At 57.8% G+C, this 24771-nt stretch overlaps 7 protein-coding genes across 7 annotated transcripts; 3 read left to right on the plus strand and 4 right to left on the minus strand.

The window, feature by feature from the left end:
* Nucleotides 1–1303: 1303 nt before the first annotated feature.
* F5144DRAFT_589402 (uncharacterized protein) lies at nt 1304–2191 on the plus strand (the record flags this gene model as incomplete). Its single annotated transcript, XM_066790036.1, has 3 exons — nt 1304–1493; nt 1566–1723; nt 1778–2191. 3 exons carry the CDS (start codon nt 1304–1306, stop codon nt 2189–2191), a joined length of 762 nt encoding a protein of 253 aa, XP_066649388.1.
* Nucleotides 2192–5058: 2867 nt separating this feature from the next.
* F5144DRAFT_477853 (ATP-NAD kinase-like domain-containing protein) lies at nt 5059–7168 on the plus strand (the record flags this gene model as incomplete). The annotated part of the gene is made up of 2 exons (XM_066785069.1): nt 5059–6613; nt 6678–7168. 2 exons carry the CDS (start codon nt 5059–5061, stop codon nt 7166–7168), a joined length of 2046 nt encoding a protein of 681 aa, XP_066649389.1.
* Nucleotides 7169–8769: 1601 nt separating this feature from the next.
* On the minus strand, nt 8770–10816 carry F5144DRAFT_598509 (uncharacterized protein; the record flags this gene model as incomplete). Its single annotated transcript, XM_066790950.1, has 4 exons — nt 8770–9919; nt 9976–10379; nt 10440–10551; nt 10617–10816. 4 exons carry the CDS (start codon nt 10814–10816, stop codon nt 8770–8772), a joined length of 1866 nt encoding a protein of 621 aa, XP_066649390.1.
* A 996-nt stretch (nt 10817–11812) lies between these two features.
* On the minus strand, nt 11813–13601 carry F5144DRAFT_73952 (uncharacterized protein). The gene is made up of 3 exons (XM_066793382.1): nt 13253–13601; nt 13116–13172; nt 11813–12186 (listed from the first exon to the last, which is right to left on the minus strand). Exons 1-3 carry the CDS (start codon nt 13338–13340, stop codon nt 11921–11923), a joined length of 411 nt encoding a protein of 136 aa, XP_066649391.1. The 5' UTR covers nt 13341–13601; the 3' UTR covers nt 11813–11920.
* A 116-nt stretch (nt 13602–13717) lies between these two features.
* Nucleotides 13718–16670, minus strand: F5144DRAFT_638656 (ELMO/CED-12 family-domain-containing protein). The gene has a single exon (XM_066792697.1). It carries the CDS (start codon nt 16514–16516, stop codon nt 14081–14083), a length of 2436 nt encoding a protein of 811 aa, XP_066649392.1. The 5' UTR covers nt 16517–16670; the 3' UTR covers nt 13718–14080.
* A 362-nt stretch (nt 16671–17032) lies between these two features.
* F5144DRAFT_608927 (uncharacterized protein) lies at nt 17033–19227 on the plus strand. The gene is made up of 2 exons (XM_066791610.1): nt 17033–18884; nt 19032–19227. Exons 1-2 carry the CDS (start codon nt 17427–17429, stop codon nt 19080–19082), a joined length of 1509 nt encoding a protein of 502 aa, XP_066649393.1. The 5' UTR covers nt 17033–17426; the 3' UTR covers nt 19083–19227.
* A 247-nt stretch (nt 19228–19474) lies between these two features.
* On the minus strand, nt 19475–24649 carry F5144DRAFT_74026 (C2 domain-containing protein). The gene is made up of 4 exons (XM_066793384.1): nt 24203–24649; nt 23817–24117; nt 21029–23757; nt 19475–20978 (listed from the first exon to the last, which is right to left on the minus strand). The coding sequence occupies exons 1-4, from the start codon at nt 24392–24394 to the stop codon at nt 19656–19658; spliced, it is 4545 nt and encodes a 1514-aa protein (XP_066649394.1). The 5' UTR covers nt 24395–24649; the 3' UTR covers nt 19475–19655.
* Nucleotides 24650–24771: the final 122 nt, after the last annotated feature.

Raw genomic sequence — 24771 nt, forward strand, 5'->3', positions numbered from 1 at the left:
CAAACGGATGCGCCCCAGTAAACTGGTGCTTACTAGCCTGACGGCCTGACTAGCCTGACGACTACTTTTTCAACAATAACTATCTATATCCTGCGCAATAACCTCCCACCCTGTTTAGAATTAACAACAAATGCAGGCTCTAGAATCTTAGTTATCCTCTACAATCTAGCCTCTTTTGCAGCGGCTCTGAATACCTGTTTGGCCTTGTTACGGGCCTTCTTCTCTATAGCTGTAACGGTCCCAGGAGTATATTGCAACTAACTGGTGACGACTCTACGAGTACACTAAGCTTGAAGAAGAAAAGGAAAGATGAGAGAGTCTGGCAGCTCGTGGGGCTGCTTTATGATCGCGAGCGCGATGGCCCGAGCGCATTGCTAGGATGTTCGGTGCGCTGTGGGGCAACTGGGAATAGCTTCATCCAGGGGTTCGGTGGACCGTGCTTGTACGTGAGCTGGCCGAGGGTTACCGAGGCCCACCTCGGGCACAGCCCGTTACAGTTTGGACCAGCTCTGTAGCTGTAACCAACAACTGTGACGAACCTACTTCAGGATCCTATCCTGTTAGGGTTCAGCTTCGTTGAAGGTAATCTCTCGAGGATGCTTAGGTTCGGTGCAGCCAAAGGGTGCACAACAATAGACTTGTCTCAACAGTAGGCTTGCGAGCTTGTAGTGAACTGTAGTTGTGATTGCTAACTGGAGAACTCCCAGAGCTCTCTAGGCCGAGTAACTATATACTAACTACATCTTGTGGCTCTCTGAGGCTCCCTCAGAGCGCCAGGGAGCCGGGCTCCCTGTGATGTCAATAGAGCAAGCCGTTCTATAACCTGATTGGTGTTCTCCTTCCGGGCTCCCTCAGGCTCTGAGAGAGCCTGACAGAGCCTATTCCTGGTTGGTTACCTAAGCGATTGGTTACGGGGCGACCCGCGCCCCTCAGTTGGTCTCAATTCGTGACACGTTTGCGGGGAATACCGAATTCCCGGGCCACCGTGGTCAATTTTGCAGTGGGGTTTTGCTCCATAAATTGAAAGAGGGCCTCTGTAATGCGAGATTCCATCTTAAAACAGTCAAAAATGTGGTTGTGTGGTGGAAGGTAGAAGATTGAAGTTGATGAGGTTGAAAAAGTGGTCGTCAGGCTAGTCAGGCCGTCAGGCTAGTAAGCACCAGTTTACTGGGGCGCATCCGTTTGCGAACCCAAGTGAAGTGGGGCGTGGCACGGGTAGTGGGATCCATGCCTGCTCATTGAATTTTAGCAACTCCAACCTTGGAGCCGCAAATCCATCACAACTTGCAAATCAAATCTCATCATGACAGCAACAACAGCCCCAAAAGCCGCGCTTGGGGTTCTCCCGCGGTCGGACGGATCTGCAAAATATTCCCACGCCGGCTACACCCTGACGGCGTCGGTTAATGGGCCGATTGAAGCCCAACGGAGGGATGAGCATGCATATGAGGCACACGTCGAAGTTATCGTACGACCAGCGGCAGGGGTTGGAGGTAAGAGCTCCCGCCCTGCTCCGAAAATTCTTAGGATGGGCTTCTCACCGTTGATTTGACCTTGCTATATAGGGACCCGGGAACGACACCTCGAGTCACTTCTCCAGTCTTCACTCGCCCAACTCATCCTCGTCAAGAACTTCCCCCGCTCCCTCATTCAGGTCGTGCTGCAGATTGAAGACTCGCCAGAAAACGACTATGTGAACACGAAACTTGTTCAGGCGAGCCTGGTGAGAGAAGGCCCCTTGAGACAGATGGAGCCTATTTACTGATCGCTGCGATAGAACTTTGCTATTATGCCGGCATTGGTGCAAACGGCCATCTTGGCGCTTCTCTCAGCCGGCGTGCCGATGAGGGCCACAGCAACCGCCACCGCTGTTGCGGTTGTGCATCAAGATGGGGCCAAGAAGATGGTAGTGGATCCTTCGCCGCGAGAGGTCGAAACGGCGAGCTCAGTCCACGTGTTGGCTTTCACGTCTCACAATGGCCTGCTCCTGGCAGAGAGCGAGGGAGACTTCACCGTCGGGGAGTGGGACGATGTTTACGAAACCGCCAAGGAAATTTGCTGCCGCTCGACACCGGCGAAGGAAGGGACGGCGATGGTACTTGATGACGAAGAACCCAGCGCCACGGACATGCGGCAATTTCTTCGGTCAACAATGGAGTCGAAGGTCGCCGCGGATCTTCATTGGAAATGAGTCAACAGCCTCTGTGAGAGTCAGTCCCACTCGATCCAAAGAAGCAGACGCCGACGCGAGCTCCATGTTCAAATTCGGTGCGTGCGGGCGCGTTGTATGAACCTATGGAGGGGCCCTGAGGCGGAAACCGTTCAAGGACGATAACCATTCACATCGCGGGTGCGGAATTTCCAAAACACGCACGACAACCCTCACACCGTTTGGCAGAGCAGGGGAACTGGGCTGGTGAAGCATGGGGGCACAGCGCCGGCCCGAATTGTTGCACGGCGAAGCGACTATACATCGGCTATCGGCAGTAAGCCACGGACGGCATCGGGCAGTTGGAGCAATCACCAAAACAAACAATCAATGCCACTTGGCGAAGCTTTTGCGGCACCGCGTCCTTCTGCCTCGGAATTCCGTGTTTTGATGGCGTGGATGGAAGTGTTACTCGTCTCAAACGTGTGGGCCCATTTGCATGGCCATGTTTAGGATTGCCCCATCAGCGGCCTGAGGCCTTGTTTCATCTCATCTTTGCCCCCTACACCGTATCCTGGCGCTGTGACCTTGCCTCTTTCAGGGCAACCTAACAGGAGGTCTAGGCGGCTGAGGTTGCTTCTGCACGACTTCCACCATGGGTCCTTGAAACCAGGCGCTTGCTGATGGTTTCTTCGTGTTGTCGGGATGTGGGGGTGTTCCAGAGCAATGCCAATGCAGCCATGAGGCGAGCGATGTGGAGACCGTTGCTACAAGCCTATTGACATGGACTCCTTACAGCCTTCCTACCCAGTAAACATGCTTCGAGTTCCTCGAGGCCGCGGGAGCTAGTAGACGGTCGCTTCGAAAAGTCGTTGGAGCCCCTGCTTGATTTACGCCAAGACGTGGAGGAAGCGCATCATCTCTCGGGGCTAACAAATGCTACAAAGAACATCAACACGGCCGAGCAGCGGTCGATGGAATTCGCTGCTCAGGGTTCCAAACGTTTTGACCAACGTAGGATCGCGGTGGGGAAACTGGGTCCTTATGCGGCTGCTTGCGCGCAAGCTCCAGCTCCAGCGTTGCGGATAGCGGCAGATTTGCAGGGCTTCCCGCTGTGCTGTCAGGGGGTTGAACCCGTCGATCCCACTGGCGGCTGTTCCCCCAACTCCTCGCCTCCAGACCCCGGCCTCGAGGAGACACTTTGAGACTCGCATACCCGAACGCCCAGACATGCTCCTGCTGCTGCTCCAGTGAGAGGTTGGACACGTTTGCCGCTGGCCCCTATTACGTTGAAAAATGATGCGAGCCGGGGGGTGAGATGATTTACGACGAAAAGGAAATCTTCGAGTTACATCGCTGGGGACCTGTCGTCCCAGCACGCCCCAACCTCCACCGCGAGAAGCCATATGAGTTACTCGAGCATGGACATCCGCGCATAAGGCGGCACGTTGAGCCGCCGCATCGGGACGGCGGGGGATACAATCCAGCGGCCTATCCACCGCAGAACGGGACGCAACCCGTGGAATAGGGGAGGTACTTTGGCGATGCACCACACCCCTCGAAGCTACCTAACCACCCTTGCAACAAGCTTCGGAGTACATACCTCCTGGCTCACCATCCCCTGCCATCACAGGGGAAACATCGCGGCCACGATGAGGTATTAAACCGCTTGAACTCGAACTATTGTTCTTTCCGCTCCTCAGTCTCGTCTTGTGACCCAACCCACCACCGTCCCTTCACTCGTCTCCTTTTCGTTTTCGGCTCTGAGAGCTCGTCTGGAAGCAGAGCTCTGGCAGTTCTTTGAATATTACCTAATCGGATTTGATTTTGGTTGCTTCCTTTATCTTTAGTTTATTATTTTATTATCTCTAATATTTGGGTCCTGTCCCGACGACGCCAACCCCGATCAACAATACCTCTCCATCTGGTGGACTTACACGGCCAACGCCACAGTACCTCGCCAGCCAACCGGCCAGACTGCCAACAGCCGGCCTTGTTTCCAGTTGACCCCACCAACCCGCCACATCACTCGCCCCCCCGTCAGACAAAAGCCATTTCCCGCTCCGTTCGGCATCAAGTCCGAGCCCCGTCCCCGAGACCGCAGACCAACTTCCGGTTGGTATTGGGCAGCGGTACGATAGTGCGAGAGAAATCCGGCTACCGACCCAGGTCGACATTGACGGATTTCGAGGTTAGTACTCAGCTTTACCGCGTTTTCCTGGCTGTCCTCTCGCTATTCTCGAAGTTTCCGTACATACCTATCACCCCTTGGCCAAGGAAGGGTCCCGGAATGGGCTGGGCCCTGTAATGGACGGCACATTGCCGCACTTGCCCATTGTTCCTTTGTCTATGCGTGGCCCTGACAGGCCAAGCTGGCCATTCTTACTTTACAGTGCTTACCTTACAGTGCTTACCTACCGAGGGACAGGGTTGCTAACACTCTGCATCTCAAGGTAGTTGATCTCACCTCGACTGGATTTCCATCTCCTCGGCCAGCGCGGCAAAGGCAAGAGTTAAACACCAACCTGTCTTTGACACCCGACCAATCGCCTCGGGCCCCGAAATCGACTTCGCTGGCATAGGTAGAGTGACGTCGGTGGAACAGCGTGTCGGGTCGGCTCGTGCATTTCTTCCATTTTCCCTTGCAGGACTTTGGAAGGTAACACACGGCGCAAGTCGCTTCGGGGGATTTTCCTACCACTCTGGGCCTCCGCGAGATCCGATCATTCAGTGCAGCACAGAGCAGGTGCAGGACGCTACTGCAGAAGGGACCAAACGTGACAGTCCAGGGGCCCTTACTCAACCCACTAAACCCACTAAACCCAAACAGCTGCCAGGATTGCGCTGAAGCGGGCCCGAAAATAGCACCCCACCAACCCCAAATCGACCAATTCGACCAATTTCGAACCATGTCCGGTTTCTCAATCCACCCAGTTGTGCTGGGTCACCCCGCTGACCTCCCACTCCCACTGCGGCAGGAGCGTTACGACCCGGAACTGGAGGGAGTTAAGAAACCGTCACCCGCCAACTCCGGTCCCTTCTCGCAATCATCCCGCGCAGCCCTCACACTGAAGCTGTCGCCTCCGAACAACGGTGAAGCGAGTTGTTCTCCTTCATCATCACCTGCAGAGGCCAACGCCAACGCCGACATCGACTCAGACGCCGACATTGCGACAGCGAGAACCCCTACCGCCACAACCGCAGCCACAGCCGCAACCCCAGCAGCTGCAACTGGGACAACAGCAACAGGAATCCGGGATCATGATTTTGTCGCCGAGTCGCAGCCCACTCTGCCAACAATAGGCACCCTGGCTCCGCTGGATCTCGACCTGTCGCAGCTCACCAGCAGCCGCTCCGTCCCCGCCACTCCCGCTCCCGCTAGCTTCGTTCCTCCCCGCGGCCACCGCAAGAACGCCCCCTCGATCGAGTCTGTCCCGAGACAGACAATCATGAAAGCACTGGCCTCGGTAGCACGCAACAACAAGCCCCAAGCCCTATCGTTGACCGGCATGCTCTCCGTACACGGCGCCCAGAACGGCGCCGACAATCGGCCCGGTTCGGCCTCCTCGCAGCAGCTCTGTGACGCCCTCAACGGTCTCGCCATAGCCCAAAACGCCCGCTCCGTCGCTGCCGAGACACCGACCGCCGCTTTCCCTTCGCTCCAGTCGCCCTGCTTCTACCACAACCGCTTCGATGACGCCGTCGACATCGACAAGGTCCTCGAGGAGATCAAGCACGACCAGTACATGTCGCACTCGCGCTTGGTGCAGACGGCCAAGGTCGTGCGCGAGGTGGCCAGGCAGCTCCAGCGTCAGCCCATCAAGCGCGCCGTCAGGAACGTTATGATTGTGACCAAGGCGCGCGACAACCAGCTGGTTCTGCTCACCCGCGAATTGACCCTCTTCCTGCTGCAGACCCCACGCTATGGGTCCGACGTCGGTGTCAACGTTTACGTGGACGCCAAGCTGCGCCACTCGAAACGGTTCGGCGCCAGGGGGATCACGGATCTCGACCCGCGTTTCCAGGGAATGCTCAAGTACTGGACCCCCGACCTGTGCTGGACCCAACCGGAGAACTTCGACTTGGTTCTGACCCTCGGCGGCGACGGCACCGTTCTCTTCACATCCTGGCTCTTCCAGCGCATCGTGCCTCCCGTTCTGTCCTTCAGCCTAGGGAGTCTCGGTTTCATGACGAGCTTCGAGTTTGAACGGTACAAGGAGCACCTAAACCGTGTGATGGGCGAGGATGGCATGCGTGCGAACCTCCGGATGCGCTTCACATGTACTGTGTACCGCGACACCCCTGCGGGCCAGGAGATGGAGGAGGGTGAGCAATTCGAGGTCCTGAACGAGCTGGTCATCGACCGCGGGCCGTCGCCCTATGTCTCCAACCTCGAGCTGTACGGCGATGATGAGCTGTTGACTGTGGTCCAGGCGGACGGCTGCATCTTCTCGACCCCGACTGGTAAGCGTTCCCACTCACCCTCCTTCTCTTGTATGTCTGTCCGGTATTAACCCTTCCCCCACAGGTTCCACAGCCTACTCCCTCTCCGCGGGCGGCTCACTCGTGCACCCCGACATCCCCGCCATCCTTCTCACGCCCATCTGCCCGCACACCCTCTCGTTCCGGCCCATGGTCCTCTCCGACACGATGCTCTTGCGCGTGTCGGTGCCGCGCAACAGCCGCGCGACTGCCTACTGCGCCTTCGACGGCAAGGGCCGCATCGAGCTGAAGCAGGGCGACCACGTCACCATCACCGCTTCGCAGTACCCCTTCCCCACCGTCGTCCGCACCGACACCGAGTGGTTCGACAGCGTCTCCAGGACCCTGCGCTGGAACGTCCGCGCCGCCACCCAGAAGGGCTTCGATGCCGGTGGCGGTGGTGCTGACGGTTCGGTGGAGGGGAGCGAGGAGGATGAGGCGTGGGATATCGATACCGACTCGGCGTGCTATGCTAGCGAGGAGAACAGCACCGCGGCTAGCCCGCTGAGGAGGCAGATGAGCATGTTTGCCATGTAGATTTCTTGTTGTGTTGCACCTGGCCTTTTATTTTTTCTGGCACCGCCAGGCTTCTTTTTGGATGTCTTGTCTTGTGTTGGTTTGGTTGGGTTGGTCAGTTGGGTTGGTTGTCTTTGAAGCATCGTTAGAGAAGAAGAAGAAGAAGAAGAGAAGAAGAAGACGAAGAGAAAGCGAGAGAGTTGGGTTTTGGAACTGTGGCATGCGATTTGATTGCCTATCGCACAGTGCAGCAACAGCACAGGCGGGCAGGTGGGCGGGGATGATCGCCATTATTTGAAGGGCATCGGGGCGTTCTGGCTTTTCTTTTTTTTTGTTATTGTTCCCTCCTCCAACAATGTTGGGAGCGAAATGGAATGGAATGGAATGGAATGATGGGGTATGAAATGAAGGAAGGGAGGGCGGGAGAAATCTAGTTATTGACTTACCTTACCACCTACATAAGTCGACTTGTTTGGTATGCTTGCTTGCCTGGTTTGTTTGGCAAAGGGGCGGGCGACAGGACACACATCATACACACATACATATATATACCGTACCGTGGTTATCGATCCTTGATGTCATCGGCGATGACGAGGCTGCCCCCCTATTTTAGCGCCCCTCCCTCCTTGCACCCACCACCACAGCAACACAGCCGCCCCCCGAGCTAGTTACCCCGCAATCGCTGATCGATTGGCCTGGCGAGGGGTCGAATCGGAGGAGATCGCCTTGCCGACATGGTGCCCTCCTTCCTGGTTGGGCTGTGATATTGGTTGGGTTTGCTGGGCTGTGTGGTCTTCACAAGCGCCTCCAAGTTGTGCGCGATCGAGAGACTATGTAGAACTGGAGTGGCGATACTTTCACTCGGCGCCTATTGAGACTCGGAGTGGATTATTGTTACGAAATCAAGGGTTATTGATGAAGGACTTGGTTGAGTTGTTTGTTTGCATGCATACACTGGAGAGGTTGGGAGATGGATGGATGGATGGTGAGGCCTCGAGCGTGATTACAAAGTATTTCTTTTCTTCATAATATCTCTCCTTTTGACTCGCTAGCAGCAGCCCAAGCTTCCCAATATCGCTCTTAAACTGACAGATGACCTCGCAGCACCTAAATAACCCGACAGAAGCCTCCCTCCTTCCCCATAGGGCATCATTCCATAGACAAATGAAAAACGTTAGATATCCGAATGGGATCAGAGAAGCCTTCGACTCTTTTGAGTGTCGTACATCCCTTCCATATACAAGTAGTCCTGAGGGACGGGACGGAGCCAGCGCTTGGCTTATCCACGCCCTCAGCACAGTGCCACAGTAGCCGAACAACGATAACCCACCGCTTCTCTCCAGCCAGTTGGCCCCACACATTTGTCGTGTGTCGGTGCCCAGTATACCCGATACACCCGACAACACAACACCACACAACGCAACACAACACAACACAACACAGCACCACTCATCAACCCATGAGGAGTGAGCATAAACAATCACACCCCCCGTCTCACTGCCGAACGGAACGGAACGGGCCGAACCGCATCCCACATCCACGGCCCCTAAATGCACCTCTGCATGCAGGACACACCGACAACACACCGTAACCAACCAACCAGCACACACACACATACGACCTCAGCGTGCAAATTTGAGCGCAATCAAATTCGCAGCGGCAACCGCCACCTTCTTGCTCGGACTGGCATCATCAGCCGCCACGAAACGATCGATATGGTCGGCCTTGAAGAACCTGTCAGCGGCAGTTTTCTCGTGTCTAACGCCGTCCTCGTCCTCATAAACCAGGAGTGGCGAGGTACCCCGTGGTTTGACGGGTGAGCGGCGCCGGGAGATACCACCGCCTGTTCGGTATTGCTTGGAATAGGCAGACCAAGACGAGGGCGAGGTGGCGGCGCGCGTGAGAGATGCACGGGATTCAGGGGGGTGTTGTGACGTCCGGCGTGGATTTCGGTTGGTGAGAGTTTTGCTGGACGGCGGACCAGAGGGGAGGCGGTGACGGCCGGAGGATGCTAACGAGGCGTTACCGGTGGAGAGGGTGCGGCGGAAGGGGCGTGGGTTGCCGTCTTCGTCCGGGCTCCAGTTCTCCTTGTCCTCTTCCGAAGCCAGCAGCGACAAGTGATCGAGCCCGTTCGTGGGCTTGGGCTTGCCCGCGGGGTGGGCGGAAACCGGCCGGCTTGGCTGTGCGTTGTGCCGCTGGCTGAGGGCCGGTGTTGTTTCGATCCTCGCTTGGGTGCTCCATGACCGCTCGAGCCTCGCCCTTTTGGAGATGGCGGTACGGGCGTCTGGGGTGGCGGCCGTGGGGTGGGTGCGGCGTTTCGCCCGGCCGCTGCTGTTGCTGCAGCTCTGGTCGAGAGCAGGGCTCCCGGTTGCACTCGAGAACCGGAGCAAACCGATCTGCGCAATGGCCGAGCCGCTGCTCTCATGCTTGGCCTGCTTGATTAGCGGATCCTCGCGGGTTTCCTTGTTGGCGCAGTCCTCCCAGACCTGGACGTTACTCGAGCGGCTGCGCCTGAGACCAGGAGCCCGCCGGGCGAGGCTTGCGGAGCTTACGGAGCGGCGGAGTTCTGAGGGGCTGGCGATATCTAACCCTAGAAGAGGTTCCACGGGTGATAATACGCGGCTTGGGCGGGGCGGGGACTCTGCTGTGATCTCAGCCTGGCCCGACATGGACGTCGACAGACGGAATTGAGACGGCTGCGAGCTCGACTTCCAACCGAAGGCATCGTGATCATCGCTGGGAAGCGGACATGAGGACGAGAACGGCTCAGATCTATATGCGTCCAGGTGAGTGCGAGAACATATCAACGAAATGAGTTGGGCACAAACCTGAAGGATTCAGGACGACCAGAAGTCGAGGGTAAGAGGAGAGCGCCGATGGTGTTCCGTCGATTCGAGAGATAACCCGGCGTCCCTGAGAGGGGCCAAGAAGGGGGCTCCGCAGGCTCAAATGAGATCGAACCCCCGGGGTGCACCACCCTCCGCAGGCTCGCCGGTGCGCCTTCCGAGGGGCAGCTAGCAGCGTCCGAGTGGGCGGAGGAAGTTGCCCGTTGCTCCGGCGTCGACATGCTCTGCGAAGAGCCTGGGAAGCTCCCGGCGTTGAACGAGGTGTGTTCGGGAAGCTCGCCGAAGCGAGACACGGAGATACGACCCTGTGTGATGCTTTCGATCAGTTGAGGCGACAGTGGACGCGCTTTGCGGCGATCGTTTTGGCGTCTGTTCTGGAACCAGATCTAACCACTTCGTTAGTGTTTGTGCCTCCCGATTAGTCCCGAGGGTGGGTGTCGACTCACGCGAACGGCCTGCTTGTTCATGGAGACACGCGATGTAATCTCGGCAATCTCCTCCTGGTTCGGCTGCGGCTTTTCGCTGTAGGCCTTCACGAGCACGGCCTTGTCGGCTGGTCTGCAATGGAAACACGCGAACATCAGCAAGCGAAGCTACCGAAGACAAGGTGCAATGAGACATACGATGTCCGATTTCTCTTGCCCCTGGGGTGCTGCTCCCTGGGGTGGCGTTGTCCCATGGCGGAGGGCGACGCGGGGTCCGAAGTGGGCGGCAGTGATTGTTGGGACGCTGCTGGTGTTGTTGTGTTGCTCTGCAAAGAATCGGAGGGCGATGCCGCCGCGGGAGGAGAGGGCGGCGGTAGAGACGAGGTTTGGGAAGCCATGGTGGGCGGCGATGGAGGGTGCATCAACACGCGATGAGTGCTCCGAGAGCCTGTGATGCAACCGCACGGTTTTCCACAAGGTCCTAGGTGACCAAAAACCGGAAAGAGTGTCGAGAGGGTGAAAGAAAATAACGTGTTCGGCCCCGAGGTAGAGATGTTCACGGGGAGAGGAAGAGACGGGTCAATGGCCGACAAGACGAGTTTTAGTACGTGTTGAGGGGAAATTCCGACACGGGACTGGGAACAGACACGCGTTGTGCCGGAGAGGAAGCAGTGCAGCAGAGTCCACCCCACAATCAATTCGAGACCCACGTCGTGTGCGAGCTTCGCGCCCGGCCGCGTCAGCTTGGGCCAATCACGACCGTGGCAGCCTTCCAGATTAGGAAGTAAAGTCAACACAGCGGCCGGGGGATTAGATGCACTTGTCGCCAAGCCTCTGGGATCTATCGCGACTTCTCAGTACTGCTGTACTGTACATACTGAAGTAACGTGGTCAGATACAACATACAGGTAAGATAATCCGGTAGCCGAGTTGAATCTGCACTGCGGAAGAAAATGAAAAACAATAAATACCGGGAAAGACCGGCTACAGACGGTAATTAAACAAAAACTAGATACAAGACCCCCAACACGCTCCCGCTGCTCCATGCTCCATTTCGACAATCCATGTCCCCAACTCGAATTCCCAAATCGCATAACCCCCACGTAACTGAAACCCTTGCCCGATCGGTCAACTCGTCCCCAACCAACTACCAACGCCCCTCGACCCGTATCATCACCACTCTTCAACCCTCTCATCCCTTTCATCACTCCTCAACCATCGCATCGCTCCCCATCCCTTCACTCTTCACCTTCTCATCACCATAGTTAGATCGAATATATATCTCACCATCCCCCCCTCACTCCACCCCCTCCCCATCACTAACACCCCCATCCACACCCACACTCACCCCCCCATCATCCCTATTCCCACCACCACCACCCCCATTCCCCCCCTCCCCACCCTGCGACAAAGCCTCCAAATCACTCCGCAACACCTCCTGCCTCAACCTCCGCTCCGTCTCCAGCCTGTCCACCCTCGCCCGAAGATCAGCGATGCAGCGATCACGGATGCGCAGGGTGTCGCGCAGGCCGTCGCGGGCGCGCTCGACGCCCTTGGCGCAGCGCGCGTGGGTGTTGAGGGTGGTGCGGATGGTGTGCTGGATGTGCGGGGGTATGGTGCTGGTGGTGGTGGGGGGTTGGGGTTGGAGGAGGGAGAGGATGGTGCTGGTGATGGGGGCGTCTTCTTCGGAGAAGTAGGGGGATTCGGTGGTGGGGTGGGGGTGGGGTTGGTTGGGTGCTGCTGCTGCTGCTCCCGGGAAGGCGTTGCGGTTGCGGGCGGGTGTTGGCGTCGGCGGTGCGGCGAGGCCCAGGGCGTTCTTGAAGCGCTTGGAGGTGCCGGACCGGTCGCCTGAGGCGCTGATGAAGCTGTTGCCGGTCTCGGGTGTTGGTAGGCCGCCGGACCCGGATCGGGCGCCGCTAGGTGGGCCGTTGGTCTGCGAGGCTGGGTGCGATGAGGAATGGAGCTGCCGTTCCGTCGAGTCGGCCAGCTCGACTAGATCGTCTGCGTCGTCCGAGTCGAGATCGGAGAGGATCACGACGGCGTCGTTTCTATTGATGCCGTTATTGTTGTTGCGCCCAGAGTCTCCGTTGTCGGCGCTGGACCGCTTTCTCTTCGGGGTCGGGGTAGATAGCCCGAGATACTGGTGAAGATTGGACTGGTATGTCGCGGGGGATTTCCCCAGCGACTTGGCCGTAGATTTAGTCGGGGACTTGGCTGCGGACTTGGTCGGGGACTTCGTTGGCAGGTCCGCCGTAACATCGCTATCCTCATCGTCCGAGCTCCAGGATTTATCCCCCAGGCGGGGGATGCCGATGCCGCGGAAGATACCCCGTCTCGGGGCCGGCGTGCCGAACACACTGCTGGCGGGGGAATAGAGCGGGGCGGTAACGGCCGAAGCAGCTTCTGAGAACGGCGAGTCGGATCGGGCAGATCGAGCAGCATGACCCAGGTTGTAATTCGCTCTCTGGATGTGGTTGGCTGGGCTCGGCCTGTTACCCGCTGGTGAGCCATTGCTTGGGCCCGCGGGCGAATTTATTTGGGCTGCCAGTGGGCGATTGAAGATGGACGGTTCCGCTCGCTTCTCTGCGGTTTGGGCCTGCGCCCTCCTCTCGAGCACTCGCGCAGCGTCTTCAAACAGGAAGAAACCGCATTGGTCTCCGCGCGGCATCTGGCAGTTGTAGAACCAGCGCCCAGCATTGTTGCCTGCCTTCTTCACTTGTAGGAATGATGCTTTCAGAGGGGGATCGCATGCGCCTGGGGGACGAAGCAGTCAGGTAAAATAGACTAACATACAATAACAAAGTACTATCTACATATGAATGCGCGCAACTTACAATACCATGTGTCGTTTTCGAATTTCCCCTGCACAGCTTGCCAGCGCTTGGCCTGGCTCGACGGCGGAGAGACGCCGGATGCCGACATGGGAAATTTGTCGCCGGTTGACACTCGATATTCTTTTGATTATTTAGGGGTAAATAAACAGTCTCGCTTGTGATTTAGAACTCAGGGGGGTCTCAGAAAAAGCTGTGATGAAGGTGGTGACAGAATGCCTTTGTCTCGGGTGACTTGGGCGACTTCGAATGCTGTGCGGGGGAGAACGAATTGGCGAGGCTGGAAGGGACTGAAACTGGTTGATAGGACCATTTAAATGATGAGTAAGGCCCTCCATTGAGCGGGCTGGGGTGCAGGAGCTGAGACGGGATGAAGGGCTGGAATGACGGCCCCACATGAACCTTGCTTTGGGTGTCACCATGCTTTCATAAACCACTCCCCAGACAAATGAATCTCAGTAGACGCTATTCCCAGAGAATATTATTTATTTAGAGGGGACGCATCCGGGATTGGGTGGCACGTTTTACATTAACCAGAGCAACCCAAGCACTCCAGGGCTGCGAAAAGTATAATACAAACAAGGTACAACCGTCAAAGTATACAAACATAGAAAATGGGTATAAAAGTAGCTATGGTATATAGTAAGTAGTACGGGGCATGGGGTGGGTATCCGAGACCAAATGAAGAAAACATCGAAAGAAATCCCACAGGGCGAAGAAAAAAAGAAGAACGAAGAAAAAGGCCACCAGGCCTTGACTCGAGGAACCCACCACATTCCACTGCAACAAGAATCAACCCCAACCCCCCTCCCCAGAAAACAGAAAATCAGATCAAATCTCATAAAAATAATCCTCATCCAGCCCCTCCCGACTCGGCACCACCCCGACCCCATTCCCACCCCCACCCCCACCAGCACCAGAACCACCACCACCCCCCATCACCGCCGGCGGCGGCCCCGCATAGATCTGCTCCAACCTGACATTCAACAACCGAATCTTGAGCCCATACTCGCTCACCAACGTGACGAGCTTATTAGTCTCGGCCGTGATGGGCGCCTGGCTCAGCAGCATGAGCAGGCCGTCCAGCCACTCCGACGCCAGGCTGTGGTTGGGCGGGTACAGCGTGAGGACGGGCTGTTCCCTAGCGGCCTCGCCGTTGCTGTTGCCGTTGCTGTTGCTGTGGCCGCCGTTGTGGGTGGAGATGATGGTGGTGTTGTCCGGGGTGTGCGCGCCCAGGCTGGAGGTGGCCATGGTCATGTCGTCTGAGAAGGAGTAGATGGTGATCTTGGTGGTGGGCTTGGTGGTGATGGCCGCGCCGTTGTGCCGGAGGTTGGGCGTGCTGGAGTTGGGGCTGTAGTCAGCTTCGGATTCCGGGGCGTCCGCTTCTGGGTTGGCCGACACGTTGGAGACGACCGAGCTGATGGTGCCCAGGTCGATCTTTTCGGTGAGGGCATCTAGTCCGGGGTCGTAGGGCAGCTTGTCGGGGAAGTCGGCGTAGTGGAGGTAGCGGCGGTTGTGGGAGAGCTTGGCGTACCGCCATGGTTGGTAGAGCCGCCGCTTGGTGTAGCTCTCCTGTCGGGTATGCGGCATCGGCTTGGTGAACCAGCTGCCTTGGAGGAGGCACCTTATCCGCTGCTCTTTGACGAACTGTAGTGCCTCGTGCTTGAGTTCCTCGCGTACCGATACGAGGTGGGGCCCCCATTGGTCCTCGAAGGATAGCTCCAACAGCTCCATTTGCACCTCCCGTAACCGCACCGCATCGTACTCTTGCAATTCGTCCTCCACCTCAAGCACGTCTTTTGTCCTGCTCGATTGGCCCACCACTTGCTCGACGAGGACGCGCACCAGCTCGGCTACTTTGTCAAAGTCGTCGCGCTGGGCTCCGGTAGCCTTCCATAGGCGAAAGAAAGCATGGAGCCCAGCGGTATGCAGCCGCGACCACTGGAGCAGCAAGGGGTGGAACAGCTTGTCGTGAGCCTTAGGGTCGTTGAGAGCCAAGTAGCCCCTGATATCTTCCAAATCCGACTTGTCCACTTCGAAGTGGTCGTACAGAATCATGGTGACAGCCAGACTTGCCCTTGCCACGGGGCACCGTTCGCTCAGTGGCCTCGTCGACTGCTCGAGCAGCAACTTCTGGAAACCGTCCTCGTTTTTCCTCACGTAGTCGGTCAGATCCATCATGCCGAGGAAACCGGCGATTTCAAACTCGACAGCCGGGGATTCCGTCTCGAAGCCCAACCGCCTCCACTTCTCCGGGTTATGCCTCCTGCTGCTTTTCCTGGTCACGTCCCCTTCGTCCGCAGTAGTTGTCCCCCCAGCAACGCCGTTCGCATGCCGCCTGTCGGGCGCGCTCGCAAGATGCAGCCCCTTAAGCGCCCTCCGATGCTCCGGCCGTTCCAAGTCCACCCTCATTTCCCTCCACTTCCTCAACAGCACCTTTGTCAGCGACTGAAACTCCAACAGCGGATGCGCCAGGTCCTGCAGCGACGAGCTCTGCAACAGGTTGTAAACAGCACGTATCAAACCAAGATCCTGCAGCCGCTTGATGAACTTGCTCCACTCCTCGCTCGTGCCGCCGCCGCCCCCAGGGCTCTTGGGAGCCGCTGCCACCCCGCTGCCGCTGCCCTCGTTCGACACGGCGTCCCGGATTAGCGCGTTGATCAGCATCAGCGCGTTGGCGCACAGCGCGTGGTCGGCGCTCTGCAGCTGCTGGATGACCAGCTCGAAGAACTGCGGGTACACGGCCACGGCGGGCTTGAGCGCGCGGAACCCAAACGTGCCCGGGGTGCGCAGCATGGCCGGCGACCGCGGCGAGAGGCCCGCATTATTATTATTATTTGCTCCCCCACCACCACCACCCTCGTGCGCGCCCACCGCTGCTGCTGGCCCGCCCGACGAGGACTGCGACCTCCCGACGAGGGCGACCAGGATGGACATGGCGCCGCGCAGGATATTGACTAACGGGTTGGTCACGATCAGCTCGACTATGCGCTCCACCAGGTCCCCCGCGGCGAGGCCTTCGAAGATGTCCCAGCCCATGTCGACCTCCAGCAGGCGGGTCAGGCTCTGCAGCGAGTAGGCGAGGGTGTTGCCGCCGGCGCCCATGATCAGGCGGCGCAGGATGGTGAGGCCGCCCGAGGAGATGAAGACGTCGGCGAAGGCTGGGTCGTTGATGGAGGACTGCAGCTTGAACACGGCCATCTTGCGGGCGGCGTCCTCGTCGGAGGAGAGGCGCGAGAGGAGCGCGGGGATGTCGGCTTGGTCCATCGTGGCGGGTGGTCCCGACTATGAGTCGGCCAATTCTAGGTAGGTATATTTTTCTGTTTCCTATTTCTTTGGGTAGCGTTTCGAATCGGGCCGTGGAATCGGAACGTGGAATCGGAACGTGGAATCGGAAACTCGAGGATTATTCTTGAATCGGCGGGACCGTACGACAGACCTCGGGGAGGGAGGGGGCGCGCTCTCGTCAGCTGCGCGCAGCAGTCAGATCGAGCGCTCGATCGGTAGGAATGGTTGCTGCAAGCGAAAGGGTTCGTGATCCATGTGGTGGTGTTTTCGGCGCCAGATCTCCAAAATTATTCGGCTCGAGTCGAACTTAGGCTCAAGTGGCAGACCCTCGAACTCCTGTCAGTGCTGTGCTGCAGGGTTGTCCAGGGGTTCTTCGAGATGAGCGCTCTGGGGTGGGGGAAACAGTTCACTAGCGCGACGAGCGGGGCTTGAATTGGTGCATCACATTCTTCCATTGGTCAATGGCTGTTGATCCTCCTGCATCTGCTCGATTCTCGACTTTCGATCTTCCTGGGCGTTTTCAGGTGCAAGTCACAGGCGCTCAACTTCCTTCCTGGGGAAGATTTTGGTTGCCTTCAGCGGATAACGCATCCTGTGAGAGCCTTGCTTAACCTCGCTCCATACAACACCTTCAATACCTTAATATCTACCCAATGGATGTTTCATTCTGGAATGCTGAAATGCAGCCAAACAATCACAGATGTTTTCGTTTGCTAGTGACGTGATCAACATGCATCTCGCTCAACATGCCAGCTCGTTGGAGGAGCGTATCCCCGGCTGATCCGCCCAGTCCACAGACACGTCTGACTTGGTGCTTGGTGGTTGACGTCCAAGCCTGTCATCCCCTCACCATCAACGAACACACGATCAAAACGCTAACTCGGCCGGAATGGAGGCTCACGAGGCCGCCGTCGCCACTGTGTCCGCCCGGATTCAGCAATTCGACGCAACCAAAACACCATTCAGAGTCTATCATGGATCTACCAACAGCACCCGCAAATCACAGCGGCGAGAGGACAACACTGTTGACACCAGCCGCATGAATCATGTCCTCAATGTGGACGCAACGACGAAAACGGCTTTGGTTGAACCGAATGTACCCATGGACGAACTGGTTGATGCGACCCTGGAACATGGCCTAGTTCCCTTGGTCGTCATGGAGTTCCCTGGCATCACTGTTGGCGGCGGCTTCTCGGGCACGTCGGGCGAGAGCAGCTCGTTCCGTTACGGTGCTTTTGAGACGACAGTCAACTGGATCGAGATTGTGCTAGCCAGCGGCGAGGTCACTCGAGCCTTCAAAACGGAGAAACCAGATTTGTTCTGGGGTGCCGCCTCGGCGTTTGGCACCCTCGGCGTCGTCACCCTCCTCGAGGTCCAACTGAGAGACGCAGCACGATATGTCGAGTTGACATACCGCCATATCAAGGACTTTGACGAGGTTGTGTCCGTCATGCAGTCCGAGACGGCCGATGACACCCCCAACGACTACGTCGACGGCATCACATTCTCCCTGGACTCCACCATCATCTGCACCGGGCGTCTGGTCGACAAACTCCCTGCCGGCACCTCCCCACGCCATTTCCTCCGCGCCCGTGACCCCTGGTTCTACGTGCACGCACAGCGCGTTGAGAAACGACTCCGCCACCAGCCTCCCAACGCCGTCGAGGTCGACCACATCCCTCTCACGGACTACCTCTTCCGATACGACCGGGGCGGCTTCTGGACAGCGCGGTACGCCTTCCGGTACTTCCTAACCCCCTTCAACCGCATCACGCGGTTCCTGCTCAACCCCTTCATGCACGCGCGCGTCATGTACCGCGCGCTGCACCAGTCGGGCCTCTCCGACTTCCACGTCATCCAGGACGTCGGCATCCCCTACGCCAGCGCCGCCGTCTTCACCCGCCACCTCGACCAGCACCTCCCGCTCTACCCGCTCTGGCTCTGCCCGCTGCGCGTCCAGCGGCCCACCCCGGACTCCCAGCACGGCCTGCACGCCGAGTTCGGCCAGCCCCCGCTCACCCACCCCCAACCCCCATCGTTATCACTATCCCCATCCCCAACCTCACCACCTCCCCCGCCAAAAACACTCCTCAACTTCGGCATCTGGGGCCCCGTCCCCCACCCAGGAAACCTCCTCACCCCCTCACTAACCCAAACCCACCGCCGCGCGAGCGTCGCCGCCAACCGCCTCCTCGAGCAGACGGTGCACGCCCTCGGCGGCAAGAAGTGGCTGTACGGGCAGGCCTTCTACACGGAGGGCGAGTTCTGGGCGAGCTACGACCGGGCGGCGTACGAGGCGGTGCGGGCGAGGCATGGGGCGGGGCATTTGCCGAGTGTGTTTGAGAAGGTGAGGGTTGTGGAGGGGGAGGGGGAGGAGGGTGGTGATGGGGTGGGGGTGGTGGGGTGGTTGTTGGGGTTGTTGTGGGTGCTTTGGCCGTTGAGGGGGTTGTATGGGGTGTATAGGGCGGTGGTGGGCGGGGATTACTTGTTGCAGAAGAGGCGGAGGGTTGGGAGGGAAGGGGGTGTTGGGTTGAAGGAGAATTAGGGGTTGGTTGTTGTGCTTGGTTGGGTAAGGGGTCTTTTTTGTGGTGGTTGGATACCACGGCGACATCTTGGATGGATGTGTTGAATCTTGGATCTTGAATCACTTTCAGAAAAACATACACAAGAGAACAGGATAAATATTGGATAATTGATCGTTGATGATAAGAGCTCCTCGCTTTCTTCCCCTCTAGTCTGCCATGATGCCACATCATCCGGGATGGATAGTTCGCTAACTATCAAGCCCAAGCAACCCACAGCAGCAATCCATGACCTATCCTATCCATATTCTAACCCAATCTGTCGTTTACCCATTTTCACCAACCCGATCAAGCCCACCCCGGATGAAATCCACTTACCCAAACCCAAGAGGAGACAGAATAATCGGAACATCCAACCGCTTCTTCAACCACAACCACCAACCAAACAAGGTATCGACGCTAAACACAGCAATATCATGAGATATTAAGCTAAATAAACAAGAAAACACCAAAAATAAGAACGCAATGCAATGCCGTCATCACCTCCCCCGTAACCCACGCACACTCCCCAGCCCCCGCGCCCCGCCGCCCTCCCACTAAGAAGGCGTGCCATCCCGGCCGGGCACCTTCAGCTCGCGCTTGCTCAAGAAGCTGCGGCGCACGCCGCCCACAACCGACTTGCCCGACTTGGGGCTGTCGGGCACGAGCCTGCTGCCCGAGCCGCTGTCCTCGATCGCGGACGAGGAGCCCGGGGTGGGCACGAAGTTGCTCTTGAGCACGACGGTGCCGCTGCCGACGGGCAGGGTCTTCTCGGCGTTGGAGCCCGACTCGTCGACAAAGTAGAGCATGTCGCCGAGGTGGTCGTCGCTGCCGAAGGTGTGGTGCTCCTTGGCCTCGACCTTGAACTGGGCGTCCGGCGTGCATTGGATGCGGAAGGTCTCATCGAAACGGGCGGTGCCGCTCGGTGACTTGCGGTGCTTGGTCTTGCCGACCTGCTTGCCCTTGCCGTCGTCGCGCAGTTGCGTGACCGTGATGTAGATGTCGGCCGACGGCGGGAAGCCCGAGGCCGAGACGATGGTGAAAGACGCCGTGCCCGACGCCGCGCCGGGGATGATGGCGCTGTGGACCGACGACGCGCCCACACTCTTGGTGCGGGTGTGGTGAAGCGGGCTGCCATTCGCCTTGCTTTCAGACGGGCCCTCGGTGGTGATCAGAGGGACATCGGCCGAGTTTCTCTCGTCGTCGCTGCTGTCGCCATCGTCCTTCTTGCCGCGGAGCCCGCGGAAGAGGAACGAGGCTCCCTTGCCTACACCGTGGCCTACGGCTCCGGCAACGGCTGCGCCGCCCTTGAGAGGGACGCCGGCGACGCCGGTTACGATCCTGCCTGGCACGGAGAAGGTGCCCGCCAAGGTCGATGTCCCCTGCCTGGTACGGGTGACGTAGTCGGGTGTGAAGAGCATGCGAAGACGGAGCACGCCGGACTTGCCGTCCAAGGTGTATTTGACCTCCTGCGCTCTGAAAGGCTCGAGCATCCCTAGGTCGATATCGGTGCCGCCGAGGAAGTCCGGCTTGTCGGCAAAGTCCCAGTCCCACACGGCGGCCTTGAACTTGGCGCCGGTCCTGGAAGGAATCGGGACATTGAAGAACTCGTTCCACGCCGGGTTCAGCGTCTTCTTTTGTGTCTTTGTCTTGAAGACCTCCTGGCCGTTGAGCTCGAACTTGGTGTAGGGGTCGCTCTTGCCGTTGGAATCGGCAGCCGGGAGGTCTTGGGCATCGAGAACGTCGACTCGGAGGTTGCCCATGTTGTTGATGCTTTCGCTTGGGTCGAGCTGCATCTTGACCGGGACGTACTTGAGGCTCACCCTGATCGAGTACACCTCGCCATCTTCACCCTTCATCTTGAGAACAGTGGGGTTATTCTGCTTTGATTAGCTTGCGTCCCACCAACATGAAACATATCATTACTTACCAAGCATTGTTTGAGGGTATCAAGCGTGTTGCCCGACAGACGAGCCAAGGTATGCTGCTGTTTGTGGGCGTCGTCGTTCTTGTCCGTCCTCTCAGAAACCACGATGGTCAACTTTGAAAACTCCAGTTCGCGAATGAAGCAGTCGCCCATCTCGTCGAACTTGTTTTGCCGTGACCTTGCTGTGGAAGACACATATGACGGGAAAGCCATGTCATCGACAAACACCTCGATGCGGGTCTGGGTCTTGGGTAGGTCCGCTTCCATGAGTCGGAAGATGACCACGCCGGACTCGTGAGCGAGCAGTTCCTGGGGTGTGAGGTACACCTTGGGCGGTTCCCTGACGTCGCGAGACTTCCGGGGCGAAATAGCAGACGCAGGGCTGGTCGGTGTCAACGGCGTGCCAGGTTCCTTGCCCTTGCCGTTGCCGTTGGCGTCGTTGGATCGCACGTCCAAGGATTGTCTGACAGATGACCGCGCATCCGTAGAAGGTCTGGCCAGGGAAGACTTGTCCTTGTCGCTCGCGGCCTCCTTGTCCTTCTCCGCCTCCTCTTTCTCCCTCTCCGCCATCTCCTTTTCCTTCGCCGCGATCTGCTTCTCCTTCTCTTCCTCTTCCTCGGGGTCGGCAATGTTGAGAGTCGGGTAGAAGGCCACGGTATAAGTCAGCACGCCCTTGGGAGTGCCCTTGTTATGCATGCGCAGCCCGTCGTTATGCTCGACCTTCTCGTCGTGCACGAGCCACTCGCCATTCTCGTCCTGAACCATGTAGTCGGCCTTGTCAATCTCCGTGAGACCCAGGCTGCGGTCCTTGCCTACACTCTCGGCGTCCATGACCTCCAACTGCATTCTGCCTCTCCCTGTCTGGAGCGGAATGTAGAGAACTTCGTCCCAGTCGGGGTTGAGGTTGTTCTTGAACGTGACAGTCCGCCCTCTCTCAATGCCGGCACTGACGACTCGCACATAAGGATCGGACTTGCCCAGGGCCTCCACGTTGCGGAGCCCCCTGGCATACTTGAAGTGAACCCGCAAGACGCCCACGGGGGTCTTGTAACCGCCGGTGCCAGTTGCGATACCCGAGATAGCCACCGGCCGCCATTGGGCCATCATCTTGACGCGGCCAGTCTTGGCCCCGGCAAGGTTGTACCACTCCTGTCCCTTTTCCATGAAATCTAGCATATCCTCCAGCTTGATCTGGTATGTCCCGATGAGTTGATCTCCGGCAAGGTCACGATCGTCCTTGATGGCGACGCCGAGCTTGGCGTTCTTCTTATCTGTAATCAGGATCTCCTTGGAGCCGTTGTCCCAGATCGGGTTGTTGGTCCGCTTCAGCTTCTTGCTGGTATGCACCTCTTTGCCGTTCAGGAGAAGCATCGCGTAAGGGCTAAGCAGGCCGACCATGCTCTTCGAGCCATCAAGCTCCTTGGCCTGCTCGACAGTAAACCGCAAGATACCCTGGTTCGACTCGGGAGCCGGTTCCATAGTTCCATCGTCGAGCTTCTTAGACTCCAAAACGGGGAAGAACCGGATATCGCAAAGCGCCACGCCCCTCGCCTTGCCGTCGTGCTTGAGTTCGAGTCGCTCGTTCTCGTGCTCATAGACTTCCTCGACGTTCTCCAGTGGGAAGGATGCAGAGCAAAGCTTCTTGTCCTTTCGGATGTCGTTGTAATCGAAAATGTCAAGGTCCAGTGAATCGTTGAAGGAGGTGATGATGACGTAGTGAGTCTCGTTCCAGCGGGGGTTGGCGTTTTCCTTGACGACTTTCGTCTGCGCAAGCGGCTGCCGTTTGTTGAGGGAAACCACGGCATAGGGGTCGGGGGTGCCGGAGAATTTATCAGTGTTCTTCAAACCCTGGGCGCCGTGCAGCGTGATGGCAATGACACCAATGGCCTGGTCGACGGGTGTACCCGCCAGCATCTTGGCGACTTCGATCGGGAAGACATTCGGTGCATACATCATTGGGGCCAGAGTGCCGTGGATCTGCTCCATGATGAAGCTTTCGAGACCGGGGATGAAGTTGATATCGAAACCGAATGTTTCACCTCCAAGCGGCTTGCAGACGTAGTCGATCGTTGGCCGCTCCAAGAAGGACATCTCGACCTTTTCAATGTGAGGGAAGGGAAACTGCAGCTTGATCTTCAGACGCATCAGGCCGCTGAAGGCCATGTCCTCGACAATCACATCAAGGCCCTTGCTGACCATAGCCTTACCCACTCTGATTTCTAGAATGACTTTGGGGTTGATCTTGTTACTCAGCTGGCGAGAGGTCATGTCGGCCGTGTCGTTGGGGGTGAAGCTGAACATCCAGTCCATAATCACAATGTCGTCATCGGCCTTGGGGTACGTCTTCACGTGCTCCATTCGAGGCGGCTTGGAGCCCAGAGTAAAACTCTTGAGCTTCAAGCTGTCCAAGAAGGCGGGAGTGGCGCCGCTCAGGACCTGGTCAACCGAGTTGATGACGGTTTGCGCAAGAACGGGCTGGTAGATGGGCCAGAACTTGACCAAGAAAGAGTTAATCCACTCGACAGATTCGTTATCCGTGTCCAGCTTCTTGAGCGCCATCTCACGTGTAACATCGTCACGGAAATTCCGGCGCACTCGGCGGATCGAGGTGCGGTAGTAGGTCGAGCAGATGGCCATGACGATGAACACCCAAGCGAGGCCGCCGCCGAGCACGGCTACCAGCCAGGAGGCGAGGCAGGCGAAGGCAATGACTGCCGCATTATGGTACCAGTCTGTGTAGCACAATTGTAAGCCTCCAAGCAAACTCTCGATGCGGCATGAAAGACCCTACCTCCAAAGAACTGCTCGGATAGCTGGGACTCGACCCATGTCGAGTGGTCCAGCATGTCGTCGCCCTGGTCTGTGGGTTCTGTAGGCCACCCGAACCTGGGCGCCCAACCCGTCTTGCTCCAGTCTTCTTCCTCTTCGCCGGCCGCGCCGTTGGCGAGGGGCTTCCCATCCTCGCCCTTGGCAACTTCGATTGCGCCAGCTTTGGAGGGCGAAGGTAGATCGATATCGGCTTTGGTACCGTCGTCGATGTCGGTTACGATCGCTACGCCTTTAGGTCTGCGGTGAAATCCTTCGGGGACCGCCTGCAGAGAGAGTGGTCAGCGCTCGCAAACAGAGAACAGGAAGATACAACATCCATGAAGGGGAGAGGGAGGGGCTACAACGTACGGCTCTCGCCTGTGCTCTCTTCTCCTCTGGACTAGCATCGGGATCGAAAGTGAAGGCCGTTACGCCTGCCTCCCGGCTGTCTTCGACGATCTTGCGCTCCGCGTCTTCGGCCGTCACGTTGCTTTCGGGATCTCTCGATGCCTCGATAGCACCCTGCTGCTTGAGCTCATTCGCGGCGTGAGTCGTCGCCATGTTGGGCAGCGGTTTCCGCTGCGTTTGCAGCCGTACACCTGGTCCTCAATTGGTTCAATGGCAACGGAAGCAAGTTACTGAGATGAGGTTTGTTGGTGGGAGCAATCTAGCTCGGGTTGTCAGGTCACAGCTTAGTCGGCCGGAACTGGGTCTGTAGCTCCGCTAGGGCGGCAAGTGCGGCACAAAGAGCACCACCAGTTGCGAGAATGGGGAAAGGAAAACGGAAACGAAAGGGGAATTGAATCCGCACACGTTGTTGGTGGGGGGAGCCTTTCACGTTAAGTGGGACGCAGGAACTGGACCTGCCTGCGAACATGGGCACTTTGCGGGAAAAAGGGGGGGGAGATGGGAAAATGTGAAGTGCACAGCAAGATAGA

The sequence above is a fragment of the Chaetomium tenue genome, assembly GCF_020726465.1.
Source record: "Chaetomium tenue strain MPI-SDFR-AT-0079 chromosome Unknown F5144scaffold_1, whole genome shotgun sequence".
In the NCBI taxonomy this organism is placed as follows: domain Eukaryota; kingdom Fungi; phylum Ascomycota; class Sordariomycetes; order Sordariales; family Chaetomiaceae; genus Chaetomium; species Chaetomium tenue.

Excerpts from the sequence above, each read along its gene's own strand:
- F5144DRAFT_638656 (XM_066792697.1), bottom strand. The coding sequence starts at position 16,516 with ATGGACCAAGCCGACATCCCCGCGCTCCTCTCGCGCCTCTCCTCCGAC.
- F5144DRAFT_74026 (XM_066793384.1), bottom strand. The coding sequence starts at position 24,394 with ATGGCGACGACTCACGCCGCGAATGAGCTCAAGCAGCAGGGTGCTATC. Across the intron at positions 24,118-24,202 it reads AGAGAGCACAGGCGAGAGCC|GCGGTCCCCGAAGGATTTCA; the intron begins GTACGTTGTAGC and ends CTCTCTCTGCAG. Across the intron at positions 20,979-21,028 it reads ATACCCTCAAACAATGCTTG|AATAACCCCACTGTTCTCAA; the intron begins GTAAGTAATGAT and ends TAATCAAAGCAG.
- F5144DRAFT_608927 (XM_066791610.1), top strand. The coding sequence starts at position 17,427 with ATGGAGGCTCACGAGGCCGCCGTCGCCACTGTGTCCGCCCGGATTCAG. Across the intron at positions 18,885-19,031 it reads TGCCGAGTGTGTTTGAGAAG|AAGAGGCGGAGGGTTGGGAG; the intron begins GTGAGGGTTGTG and ends TACTTGTTGCAG.
- F5144DRAFT_73952 (XM_066793382.1), bottom strand. The coding sequence starts at position 13,340 with ATGTCGGCATCCGGCGTCTCTCCGCCGTCGAGCCAGGCCAAGCGCTGG. Across the intron at positions 13,173-13,252 it reads CGAAAACGACACATGGTATT|GCGCATGCGATCCCCCTCTG; the intron begins GTAAGTTGCGCG and ends TTCGTCCCCCAG. Across the intron at positions 12,187-13,115 it reads AGTGAAGAAGGCAGGCAACA|CGCAACGCCTTCCCGGGAGC; the intron begins ATGCTGGGCGCT and ends CCCGCCCGCAAC.